Raw genomic sequence first — 13,834 nt, 5'->3', positions numbered from 1 at the left:
GTTTTTTTATAATAAGCCCAAACATTTCCTTATTACAGAGTAATCTAAATTTATCAAAGCCTTATGCTCATCTATTATATATCTGTATGGTGCATATTTTAACTGACCAGAGTTAGCATGTAGACAGTTGCCCAGCCAGGTCAGGACCATGTTGCGCAGATTCGGTGACATTCGGATGATATCAAAGAGCACACTGTACACTCCTTCACACACATTGGACAGTGGCTGCAAACACAGATTAACACCACAAACTGGTTTTTTTTTTTTTTTACTTTTTGAAGCACGGTATTGTGCGACAGTGAGTGATAAATTTCCCTTAGAAAGGAAGGGTTGTCAGATCTGGGACTCAGTGTTCTTGTAATTTTTCATCAAAAAGACTTCATTAATATCATGCTGTCACAAAATATGTTTGGTGAACGCACTTTTCATCGATAAATCGCCAGAGAGTGAGGCAATGCATTTATCTCCCGTAGTTTTCAAGACACTGATGCACACGCAATTAAACGACACACTGGGCTTGACAGATCTGAATTTGAGTTCTCTGACATTTCTTTTTAGTCTGAGTTTAACAACATACTAAATGACATCACTGAACGTATACCTGACAGAAAAATCAAAAAGAGCAACCAGGCTACACAAATTTCTCCATGCTGGAAACTACCACAACAAAATTTCTCCATGCTGGAAACTACCAAAACAAAATTCCTCATTTCCCCATGCCAGAAACTACCAAAACAAAATTTCTACATGCTGGAAACTACCCAATGTCAAGATGCCCTGTGCCAGATTTCAGGTATATGCTGGACAACTTGCACCCCTACAGGCATAAATCTTGTATAATGCTGATACTAATAATAATAGTAGTGATAATGATAATAATAATCTAATTCATAAAGCACCTTGCCATGTAAAACATGCTCAGCTGCGCTGTACAATGTAGGAAATGACATCTGAAATATGCATTTAAACATTACTGACATTAAAAGCATGCATTTCAACACTAAAATGAAAAAAAAATTACATGCATGACCCTTTTCAGACAGCCAACCAAACACTAAAGCATTAATTTATGTTTGTAAACACACACACACACACATATTACATCAAAATACCTAATTAAAAACCTAAAAACCATATCACAATACTTAAAACTACTCACAATAGGTAGGCCCAGCACTTATATGCGGGTAGAAGACATCGGCTGACATGACCTAATTTCATCAGTATTTGTGATCATGTTACAAAGCCTGTGATGTATATTTCTCAGTAAAATCTATTTCAATGAATAAACAAACCTTTAATCTGCACTTGTGTTGTATTTCTTTGTGTGTGAATGTTGACTGCAATACACCTCAAACATGAAAAGAGCAAAAGGTATACAGCGGAGAACAACCTGTGGTGCCATTTTTGCAGAGCGACTGACAGCAACCTCAATCAACAACCATCAGCAAACTCTTACGGACTATGACAAGTACAACGTATATGGCTGAAACACAGAGGGAGACATTTGCTCTGGACCATCCAGCTTGGTGCAGCAAGATCACCACAGGAACCCTTGCAGCTGAAACCAGGCGCATCACAGAAGTGCAACAAAAGCGTGCTGTGTGCAAGGACCGAGCAGCATCCACTGCCACGACAGCACCCACTCACTTGTGTCCCACATGTGTGCCAGCCTTCAGGGCCTGGATTGGCCTCATCAGTCACCTCTGGACCCAGAGCCACTGATCTTCCATCTGATATTTGAAGCCATGGTCATCTTCGAATCCAATGGATGAACATCACTTGGCTGAATGATATGAAGTCAGAGTCATCACGAACCCGGTTATGACCATGTTTTGTTTTGTTTTTTAAATCCTCAACTGAAAATTTGCTTAATTTTCGAACTACTGCAAATTTCATGAATTAAAAAAAAAAAAAAATGCATCGTGACATGTATGATAAGAAAGTTTAAGTTTTGTTCTTTGAAATGATATAATTTTTTAACCAGAAGGTGTTACCTGTCATAGTCCATAACTCGCTGGAAGAACAAAGTGCTTGCTTCCAGTCAATTCAAAATAGCGACCACCATGACTGGATTTCTGTCAAGCACTGCCGTCAATGTTTTGCACTCGTCTGCAGAATCACAGTCGTTTCACTTTTAAACCACATGAATCAAGTAAACAGCTTATATATAATCGGTCTATGATGTCAATGTCTTGTTAATATTCGATTTATTAGAATTCCAAAATCACCGTTGTATTCGTGACCTGAATCCAAAAGCTGCTGATCGCTGTTCCGTTGTCAGTTCTAGCTTCAATAAAATAGGTAATCACTGAAAAGATACACAATCTACAATTAGAAAAAAACGTTCCTTGAAATGATGTAATTTTCTCTTTGCGTTTTTATTAAGGTACTGACCATAAAATGTCTACTTTCCTTACCATGTACCTGAGTACAGAACAATAACTCTGTAAGCTGTATGGTTCATGTTTCTCATTTGGAATATTATTATCATTATTATCAAATATTTACTATTATTTAAATATAATCATAATTACTATTAATTTTGTATTATCATAATTATTTAAATGGTTTCAAGTGTTTGCTTTTTTGTTGGTGATTCAATTTTTTGTAAACTGTTGACAGTGTTATTGTTGGAATCATGTACCTTGCAGGTGTAGGCTAATATGAAAACCTTACAACTAAAAGAAAGAAAAAAAAGTAATGTTAATAAAATCTGAACATTTTCATAACGATTTTCTTGTGAATCCTTAGGGAAATTTAACTGATTTGTTTCAAGTTTCATTTTCTTTGCAATTACTGATTCAGTCTTAATGTGGTATGAATGTGTGTGTGTGTGTGTGTGTGTGTGTGTGTGTGTGTGTGTGTGTGTGTGTGTGTGTGTGTTTTATCATACATTTTTAAAAGCTGAAATGTCACAAATCACGATATTAGAATAAAAGAGTTTTCTCAAATTACTGATAATACTCACACCTGATGATAAAAGAAATTAAAACAGTAACACTGCAACATTAAAACTGTAACTCTGTAGGAGGTATATTAACAATGACTTCAGAAGGTAATTTCAAACTAAGTACTCAGATACTGTGACTGATTTTTTTTTAAATAAAAAAACAACAACAACAAAAAGAAGAAGAAATTTTCTTCCTAAAATTACCTTTGTCTAACACTTACCATGACCCACTAATGCAGACTCCGGCAGGGTCTGACATTCCTGTCCTGTGCAAACTACTATCTGCCTACGCGGAGAAAACGAAAGTAGCTTTGGCCGATAACCTCCTGGAAGTAGGTAACCTCCCCTTTGCTACCCTGACTAGCACCCTCTTCTTCTGGCAGCCATCTTGACTCCTGTTCCTGTGCTCTTCACACTGCGAAGTTTTTTTCATATTTTCTGTCTGTCTGTTGATTCTCTTGAGTTTTTAGAACTGATGCTGAGACTGTGAGAGTTAAAGGCAGATACCCAGTTTAATACACTCATTTACTCAACTATAATATAAAGTGGTCAGTTTTATACACTCATTTACTCAACTATAATATAAAGTGGTCATTCAGCCATGTTAATTATATTTGTGAATCTGTCATATGCCATGGGGGTTTTCTGACAGAAGCTGTTCAAAGTTATTTGTCAGCAACTCTGAAAAAATGATGCCAAAGGTTTTTCTCCATCAAATTCTCTTTGCTCTTTTTTTCTGTGCTGTATCGCAAGCAACATTCACACCAAAAATATAACAAGTGCAGATTAAAGTTTTGTTTATCCAATGTAAGTGATTTCAATGAGACATAATGAACAACAGGCTGTACAACTTGATCACAAACCACGGTCAAGTTAGTCACACTGGCTGTTTACTACACATGCAAATATAGGCTGATCCAACTGCTGTTTTTTTGTGGGTTTTTTTGTGTTAAGTTGTGAACTCAGCCACTGATGGACTCCACACTAAAAAACAACAACAAAACAACAACAACAACAAAAAACAAATCAGACAAATGCAACCAATCATGCAACTTAAATGACTGTAAAAGATTTATCCATTATATGAAAACAAGAGAATTTTCCTTGAATGGCTTTGTCACAGTTTGTGTATGTGTGTTTAACTCCTTGCCCCCACCTCCAGACCTGTCCCTCCCACTCCCCTGCCCTCCCCAAACCAAAAACACAAAAACAGCTCCATAGTACAAACAGTTTCAATTTTATGCTCTTTGAAACACAGCAAATCTTGCAATTTGGAAAAATATGCCCTTTTCAGAAAAAAATTCAAGAGGCTATATCTCAGAAACTATTAAATATACAGGCTTACAATTTTGCATGGTTTTATATCTTATCAATATCTACATGCCTGTAAAGTTTTGTTCCCATTGGATTACTTTAAAAAAAATAGTTGTCCTACATAGTCCCAGTATCACGATGCGCAATAGCCATATCCCTATACTGAAAATCAACTTTCAACTCTTAAAATCAGTCACATACATCACAATGCACTGAAATTGTACATTTTATAGTTCAGAATTTTAGCAGTCACAGCCCTCCCCCTCCGTTCAACATCACCATACACAGAAGAAAAAAACAAAAGAGGGAGAAACAAGCAATCACTGGCATGCATCATGCAATTTGAAGACAAAAAAGGTGCATCTTTAAATTCTTTTTGAACAGTTGAAAAATACAGAGTTTTTGTTAGGGACAGAGGTTGGGAATTCCAGACAGTTGAGGCAAAGACAGAGAAAGATTTTTGCCAACAGGTCTCATGGAAGAGCCAAGGAAATTTCAGCCTCCAGAGAGCGCAGTCACAGAAGCTACACATTTATGCTACACTGATATGTTCATTTAATTAGTTATTTGCAGTTCATATCTGCTAATTTAGTTGTTGCAATTGTGTACACCTCTAGAATATTAATTTTTTATTGTTATACTGACCCTTAGTAAGGGGCATTTGTAAATCAGGTCAAATCCTTTTCATGATCAGATGTACTATTTCTCCAGCACATGAGCCATTGTTTGCGTTCCTTCTGTAATATCAACAGACCTTCTGATCTGGTGTTGCTATTTATTGTTTTTGTTTTGTTTTTCTTTTTCGTGTGTGTTTTTTGTCTGTGTGTGTGTATTTTTTGACTCACTAATGTAAACAAAACGAGTCCATGTTATATTACCTGGTGTTGTGTGTGTGTGTGTGTGTGTGTGTGTGTGTGTGTGTGTGTGTTGTAAACTTTAACGAACTCATTTTCTCAGGATATACTTTGTCTGCTGATACCGGATTTGGAATGAACATAATGGGGAAAAAATCTTAACAGTCATAGCAATAATAGGTTGTAACAGTAAGTCTTCCGGATCAAGCATATATTTCCAGATCATGAACAAATTATTTCGTTGATGCTCTGGATCTAAAAAAAAAATCATAATTGGGCTCTTCCAAGTTGCCCTAACATATGTTTGGGTTTGCAGATGACATGACATCATTTTTCTTGTTCACAATTAAGGCCAGACACTACAGTTAAACAACAACTTTTTTTCTCTCCAACAATATCTCTTATTTTTTTTACTCACTTGTGTAAACAAAGTGAGTCTATGTTTTAACCCGGTGTTCGGTTGTGTGTGTGTGTGTGTGTGTGTGTGTGTGTCTGTGGTAAACTTTAACATTGACATTTTCTCTGCAAATACTTTGTCAGTTGACACCAAATCAGGCATAAAAATAGGAAAAATTCAGTTCTTTCCAGTCATCTTGTTTAAAACAATATTGCACCTCTGGGATGGGCACAAAAAAATAAAAAAAGAAGCCAAATTATATGCAAACTGCATTTACTGTTATATTTATATATTTTTTATTCTCTAAACTTGGCACTTTGATCTGATATTCTGACACAAAAACAAGAGCAGTCATTTTTATTATTTTTTGTTCAAACAGGAACTTCTTTTGCTAAGCATGGAAGTTATATTTATTTTTGCATGTCTTTTGCTGTAGATAGTTTAAAAAAAGGGAAATTAATCTGTAATTAATGCTAGGGGACTTAATTTGCTTTAAACTGATCTTTCTCATCTTAAACATTACATTTTGAAATTATACTCAGTACATAAAAAGCTTGTGTTTATTACTCTCAGTGTACAGGGCTTTCACTATGTTCATTCGCCCACGTGGTCTTTTTCAGAAAATACTAAAATCAACAGGACGAGTGGACTTTATAGATCTACTGGCTGAGCCCTGAAGGTCATGGGCAAAAATCAATTGAGTACACATATTTATACATATTCAAAGCGCGTGCTCATATTCTTCGCGAACGCCGCCATTTTGTTTCAAGTTGTTGACCTGCCTGTTCAATCCTATCTTCAATCGACAATACACGGTAACATGTGATGGAAAGTTGAGAAGGAGACTGTTAAATATTTATTCAGAGAAAGATTTGTGAACGCCTCATCACTTACTGGATTATGTCCCAAACTGCCATAAAAATATCCACAGAATCTGTTGGAATTCACAGTTAAAAATTGTAAACCATGCGAGTTAATACCCTTGAATTCATGAAACGCAAAAATTTCCAGTCTTGACTTTTCTCAAAATGAAGTCCTTTTCACTTCATACGACGTTTACAAGTACTTGTACTTGGCTTTACATGTTATTAGTTTAACAAAATACTAAATTTTCATATCAACTTTAAAACTATAAAACTAGAATGAACATAAAAGAGAAAATGATTCGACCGTGTCATACTACATTTCCGGCAGGTGTAACTAAACATGTACATCTATCTAGGTCTAGAGAAATCGGCTAAATGTTGCAGTGTGATTGCGGCGATAGCCACATCTCCTTTACCGCAGACTTAAAAAGATTTTTTTATTGCCCTTAAAGATTTTTTGAATGCCCAAGATGCACCAGAATAATATGATTTAAACAGTGTTCTCACTGTGAATACCTCAATCGATTTATCGGCCTTTAAAAAAGTATGTTCAAATATTAAATTTTAGAACGTCAGTTAAGGAGCCACGATAGTGTAATGGGTAAGACAGTTTCTTCTCACCCAAACACGTGGGGTTCGAATCTGGTTAGGACTTTTTCTTTTTAACCCGAAGCTTTACAATAAATACAGAACACATTTTAACAATTAGATTTTTTTTTTTTTTTTTTAAGTGTATCACAAGTGAGTCTTGAAGGCCTTGCCTCTCTTGTTTGTTTTTGTTTTTGTCTAACAGATGTATCATCACTTGTGGATCACAGAAAAAGTTATCTTAGATTTCTCTGAATACCCACTGCCATGGAAACAAATCAAAATGGCCGCCAAACAATGTATCAAAGAAATCGGGTTTGTGGTCCATGTGGTACATGCAAACATTTTGTGTTATGTTGACTTGATACACAATGACATTATCTTCATTTTCACGTGAGATTGTGTTGATTCTTCAATTATTGTATTTTTTATGAATTTTGAAATTTTGGATATTGCGAAATCCTCTAAATTTACAATGGGTAAAACAACTGGAACCGCTATGAATTAAAACCCAGAGAATATTTTCATACATACCCACGACAAAACTTCAATAACATGTTATAAAACTATCATGCAAAGTCTCATGGTTGTAGGTTTACTCATCATTGAGCAAGTCCAAGGTATGTTGTCAAGATCAGAAACTTGACGACTTGCGTTGAAACTGAACAAAATAAACGCTTCCATGATTCAGCAAGCAAATTTTATAGGCAATTGTTTCATTGTTACAGACATCTTTACAGTGGAAAAACATGCATATGATAGAAGAGATGTTCCAGGATCAAAATCCATAAAAAACCCAAATCATGAAAAATCATCATTTTGGTATCTTTTGCACTGCTGTGCTCCCCCTTGAAAGAAAAGAAATACAAATTCTGGACAGAACACATACAATGGCACTAACTACACCACTGACGTGTTTACAGTATACGAACATTTAAAAGTTGATACTAAATTAAGTAATATCACACACATAAAATTGAACTGACTGTTTCAGTAGGCCTAGTAACACTGGTTTGCGCAGACCTGGATAAAACTGCTACATGCTGCAGTGTGCCTGAGGCGATGGCAATGTCTCCTTTACCGCAAACTTAAAAAAATTTCTTAAATAATCGAGATATATAAAACATAATTTAACCCTTTCGCTGCCAGGAAAATAAGATTTAAGTGAAATTTATTTGCCAGGGTTTTTTCCACAAAAAACGGGTATAAATTTTCAAAAAATTCTGTGCTCTTTGTTATTGGAGAAAGACCCATAAAAGTATATATTTTCTGAAAGGTAAACAAATAAAGAATACAAAACACATGATGTCTTCCCATTTTATATATATATATATATTTTAGTGACATGCTGATGTTTTGAAATCTGTGTTTTGTTTTTTGTCACATTTTCAATTTGTTCATTAGTCAGGTAATTTGCACTAAAATATCATATTTTCTGGACAAATGGACATCTGCACACACAAAATCATATTAGAACAACCACAATATAAAAAAAAATTAAAAAGAGATAGATACACAATGCATTGTGACTACTCCAAGTGATAATGTGGATGAGAGGTCACACCCCCTCCTCTTCACCCCTCTCACAGGATCAATTTATCCAGTTCTCATCAGACTGCATTGGCTGAGTACCAAGAAAATTGCTCACATCGTGTCCTGCTAATAATTCAGTCACTTTCTGTAGTCTGCTAAGGTTTGTTCAGCTGGCATCACTCACTGATAGTTGTATCTTGGCCACTCTCTTGATTGCTCGCTTCATTTTCTATCAAATCATCCTATAAATGTTCGTCACTGTCTTCTTCGAATTTATGTTTCAATTCTTTCTGACCATCAGCTAAAGAATGAAATCTTGGTTGATTTAGTTCGCCACGATTGCATGTCTTGAGCACGGCGTCAGTCCGACATTTTGTTGAGCGAGCGAGGAGAGGAGCCAGGCAAACACTCGGCTAGTAACCCAACCAAAACGTTCAAATAAAGGACTGCCTCATGACGCTGATGGTGTTTCTAGCTATGAATAGAATCTAGAAAGATTCCCCAAGCTATAGCTACCAGCATTTTTGTCAACGAACTGAATGGAAAGCAGGGAAAAGTCAGAATATTCGATGACGAGTTATCTCGTCATTGTGGCAGTGAAGCGTACATGCTTGCCATGACGAGTTATCTCATCAAATAGGCAGCCTAGGGGTTAAACAGTGTTATCACCTCGAACACAGTAATCAATTTATTGCGCTAAAAAAAAGGTTTTTTTTAACATTACCGTAAAGTTCGGTCTATAAGCTGCGACTTTTTACCCCAGCTTCAACCTCTGCGGCTTATACAATGATGCAGCTTATTTGCGGATTTTAACGATCCTGGGAGTGTCACGTTCTTGTCTATTCTTAGCTGCCCTTCAACTCACCAAAATCATGATTTCTGTCCATGAATCTTTGGATGAGCTTCAGGATCGTGTGCTAACTGTTCACGTTTTATAAATCAAATCGGCACACATTAAAGCCTTCAGATCAGCATTCAGTTTTACTCTGCTCAAGCGTACCCCCCCTTATGCCGAAAACGCGACGTTATGCCTATGATGCAGCCTTCAAACTGAAGGCGATCGACCTAGCAGACGACAGTGCAAGCAACGAACCAGCAGTGACCTCCACCTTCATGAAGTGAAAGCGAGGCTAAGTCAGTAACAAGATGGCGGAGGAAGTTGTGCTGGTTCCTTTAACTCGGACACTTAAGATGAAGATTTTAGTGGATTCAGTGAGCAGGACGACGTTGAATAAATGTGACAATCCCTAAATTATTGATGTTATTTTCATTGTGTTTATTTCCTATTTTTTTGTGGCACAAGCAGTATTTTCGCTTGCTTTTCTTTGTGTTGTTCCCGCTTGTGTTTATTTCATAACCCACAGTATCGACAGCTTTTCTTAGTATCAGTATGTGTTCCGGTACCGGAAATAAGTGTGGCTTATAAACCAGTGCGGCTTATGTATGTATAAAGTTCAATTTTTTCCAAAATTTAGTGGGTGCGGCTTATATACCAGTGCGCTCAATAGACCGAACTTTACGGTAATTTTGGTTGGCAGTGGTCAGATGTATTATTGTGCTTTGAGTAAGTTTTCTAGCTTCCAAACCAAACATGCTTGGTTGAATCCCAATCCAACCCCTCCCCACCCCCTAAGCATAATAATATCTAACATAAAATGCTTTTTTATTCATCTTTTTCTGGCACTCTTTTTTCTCTGTGTGTGTGTGTGTGTGTGTGTGTGTGTGTTTTTGTTTTTTTTTGTTTTGAGTCTTGAAGATCTTTACTGTTGTTCTTGAAGATATTTATTGTTGTTGCTCTTTTTTCCTCATCTAAGTTTATACTTATATACATACATGTTTGCATCAATATATGTATCATCAGTGTTTATACTTTCAAAAGAAAACAAGAGAGGCAAGGCCTTCAAGACTCACTTGTGATACAAAAAAAAGTCCTGACAGCAGATTCGAACGCTGCATGTTCGTGTGAGAAGAAACTGTCTTACCCAATACACTATCGTGGCTCCTCAACTGACGTTCAAAAATTTAATTCTAGTTTTATAGTTTTAAAGTTGATATGAAAATTGAGTATATATGTAGAGCCAAATACAAGTCCTTCTAAACGTCATATGAAGTGAAAGGACTTCATTTTGAGAAAAGTCAAGACTGGAAATTTTTACCTTTCATCAAGGGTATTAACTCTCATGGTTTATCATTTTTAACTGTGAATTCCGACTGATTTTGTGGATATTTTTATGGCAGTTTGGGGCATAATCCAGTAAGTGATGAGGCGTTCACAAATCTTTCTCTGAATAAATATTTAACGGTCTCCTTCTCCAACTTTCCATCACATGTTATCGTGTATTGTTGATTGAATATAGGATTGAACGGGCAGGTCAACAACTTGAAACAAAACTGAGTATGTACATGTACTGAGTATAATTTCAAAATGTAATGTTTAAGATGAGAAAGATCAGTTTAAAGCAAATTAAACCACCTAGCATTAATTACAGATTAATTTCCCTTGTTTACTATCTGCAGCAAAGACATGCACCAGAAATATAACTTCCATGCTTAGCAAAAGAAGTTCCAGTTTGAACAAAAAATGATAAAAATGACTGCTCTTGTTGTTGTGTCAGAATATCAGATCAAAGTGCCAAGTTTAGAGAATAAAAAAATATAAATATAACAGTAAATTAAGTTTGCATATAATTTGGCTTCTTTATTAAATTTTTTTTGTGTCCATCCCAGAGGTGCAATATTGTTTTAAACAAGATGACTGGAAAGAACTGAATTTTTCCCATTTTTATGCCAAATTTGGTGTCAACTGACAAAGTATTTGCAGAGAAAATGGCAATGATAAAGTTTACCACGGACACACACACACACACACAGACAACCGAACACCGGGTTAAAACAGACTCACTCTGTTTACACAAGTGAGTCAAAAATGTATGTCTGTTGTAATGTAAAAAATGAAAATTTTGAATAAAAATGTTTTGGAAAAAAAAGAAAAAAAGTTTTGTTTTTTTAATAAATCAAAAAGAAAAAAAGAAAGAAAAGCCCAATGCCCCACTCACCAGCCAGAGACTGGACTCTGTTTTGTCATGCTCCAGCTTGGTGTCTGAGGAGGGGTTGGTGAAGAACTTGTACGGCCCTGTCTCCCTTTTGGGGATGCAGCTGAGGGACAGGATGGAGCCCAGCAGAGTGGACTCATAAGCCACCCCACTGCTGGTCACTTTTGGGATGTTGTACTTTATGAACACCTGGGCAACACATCAAAGGTTAAAAAGGTTAAAGGTCCCATAGCCTTTTACAGCCGTTGGGGCAGTGAATTCATATTCATTGTGTCAAAAGCTCGGCATCCGAAGGTGAGGCATTATCCTCTCCTTCCGCTGCTTTAACCTTTCTCAACCGAAGTCATGTACCTATGAACACCTGAGTGGAGAGAGGTTAACTGGAGAAAATTGCCTTTCTCAAATACACAACACCAGGCCGAAATGGAGCTTCGTATTGTGTCCCTGATCACTGGTGAACACTGAATTATAAGTCAAATGCCTATTGGATTCAGCTATAGCACCTCCTTCAGAAAAGAACGAAACAAAACAAGAATGATCAATGAATATCCAGGATTCTGCAACATTTCATTGCTGAAGAAAATGCTCATGATAAAATCTACCACATACACATGCATCCCTCGTGAGACAAGCTTGAGGTCTGAATACTCTTTTGAGTTGTCATTCAAAAATTATTAGACTTCAGTTTTCTTCAAAACTGTCACACTTTTTTTTCTTAAAAAGGTCACTTTCTTAAATGTCATACATCTTGCAAAATGATGCAAAAACAGCATGATATACTTAATACACAATGCCTATGGTATACTTATCTCACTACTGACATACTTTCAACATAAAAAAGTATAATTTATAATACTGTCAAATTGAAAATAAAGAACAACGTGCAAATCTGACTCCATAAAAGTGAAACACAGGTGACATTTTCAAAATGAAGATGAATAAGTCATTGAACATTAATTTCACAATCAACATTTACCTAGATACAAAAAACAACAAAAATAATCTTTTCATTTATGCTCCTTAATGATATGAGCTGGCTGCAATGCTTCTCAGATAAAGCTGACAGCCAGGGACATAAAAGTAAGAACCACTCCAACAGACTCTACAGGAAACTACTTTTTATCCTTTCTTGTAAACGTCTGGGAACATTTTCTTACCTTTCTTCTTAACAAATCAACACATTTTTCAGATCATGAGTTTCCCATAATTACAAAAGAACAAGTTTGATGGCGAATGCCTCAAACTGTATGCAAAGGTCGGGCATCTGCTCCTTTGTTTTTTTCAGGCAGATGTGGTGCAACATAATATGGACACGTCCACATGCTTTGGCACCTCTTTGATTTTGAAACTGAAACTGTAACAAGCTCAAAGGTGATATACTTTTCACCTCAACAAAGGTGATATACTGTTCACCTCAACACAAACACACACGCACACACCTCAGCCAAGACAGGACTGGTGGTGAAGAAGGGAAGCAACCTGAAGGGACGCGAGTTGGCAGCAAGGACCAAGTCCTCCTCTTTCATCTGCTTGTGGAGATCATCCAGAATCTCTGTGAGGACTGCCTCCAAGGTGACCTCCTCCTGGGCCTGATGCACCTCTTCACAAACCTTCCGCATGAACTCCACACCCTCCCCTGACCCTGGTCATGCACAGAAATCGTCAGCTCAAATCTCATCAAGGTGCTTACACTCACAGCACAGCTGACTGCGAATGGGCCTTTGCTTGACTGAAACCATCAGCTATCAATCAAGAACAAAACTGAAGATAAGGAACAAAATATAAATAGCTCTTGCAAAAGTAGTGCACATTTCTTCCTTAGCAAAATATAGCCTGCAGTACATGATGCAAATTTCTTACCGCCCCCCACACCCCCCTTTTTTTTTTTTTTCTTTTTTTTTTTTTTTTTTGCTGCCTTTTCATCTCCACCATTTCAGTGGCATTACTCCCATGCAACTCATACCTAGTTCTCTATACACAGCTACACCAAGGTTCATCTGTCGCAGTCCCAGTGTTGGCAGTCCAAAAGGTTCTATCAATATTAGGCCACCAGAAGGCCACACAGCAGCACTGCTCTTGAGTTACTTCATTATTAACAAAATATGAATAGTCCAAGGTAAGTAATGCACGTATCTTCTTTAGTAAAATATAAATAACCTGCAGTAAGTAATGCACATTTTCTTTCTTAGCAAAATATCAATAGCCAACGTTAAGTAATGCACCTTCCTTCAACAGCAAAATATAAATAGCCTACAGTAAATAATGCACATTTCTTC

At 36.5% G+C, this 13,834-nt stretch overlaps 1 protein-coding gene across 1 annotated transcript in view; it reads right to left on the bottom strand.

Annotated features, from left to right (window-relative positions):
* LOC143282275 (ubiquitin conjugation factor E4 A-like) overlaps window positions 1–13,834 on the bottom strand; it is a 149,292-nt gene that overhangs the window by 106,997 nt on the left and 28,461 nt on the right. The window contains exons 7-9 of the mRNA XM_076587878.1: window positions 12,998–13,200; window positions 11,562–11,747; window positions 108–225 (exon numbers count right to left, since the gene is read on the bottom strand). Of these exons, the coding sequence (XP_076443993.1) occupies window positions 108–225; window positions 11,562–11,747; window positions 12,998–13,200 (507 nt within the window). The remainder of the gene's footprint in view (window positions 1–107; window positions 226–11,561; window positions 11,748–12,997; window positions 13,201–13,834) is intronic.

This window comes from Babylonia areolata, chromosome 1 (assembly GCF_041734735.1).
Source record: "Babylonia areolata isolate BAREFJ2019XMU chromosome 1, ASM4173473v1, whole genome shotgun sequence".
Lineage (NCBI taxonomy): Eukaryota > Metazoa > Mollusca > Gastropoda > Neogastropoda > Buccinidae > Babylonia > Babylonia areolata.
The sequence above is the reverse complement of the archived record's forward strand: the minus strand, read 5'-3'. Positions and strand labels throughout refer to the sequence as shown.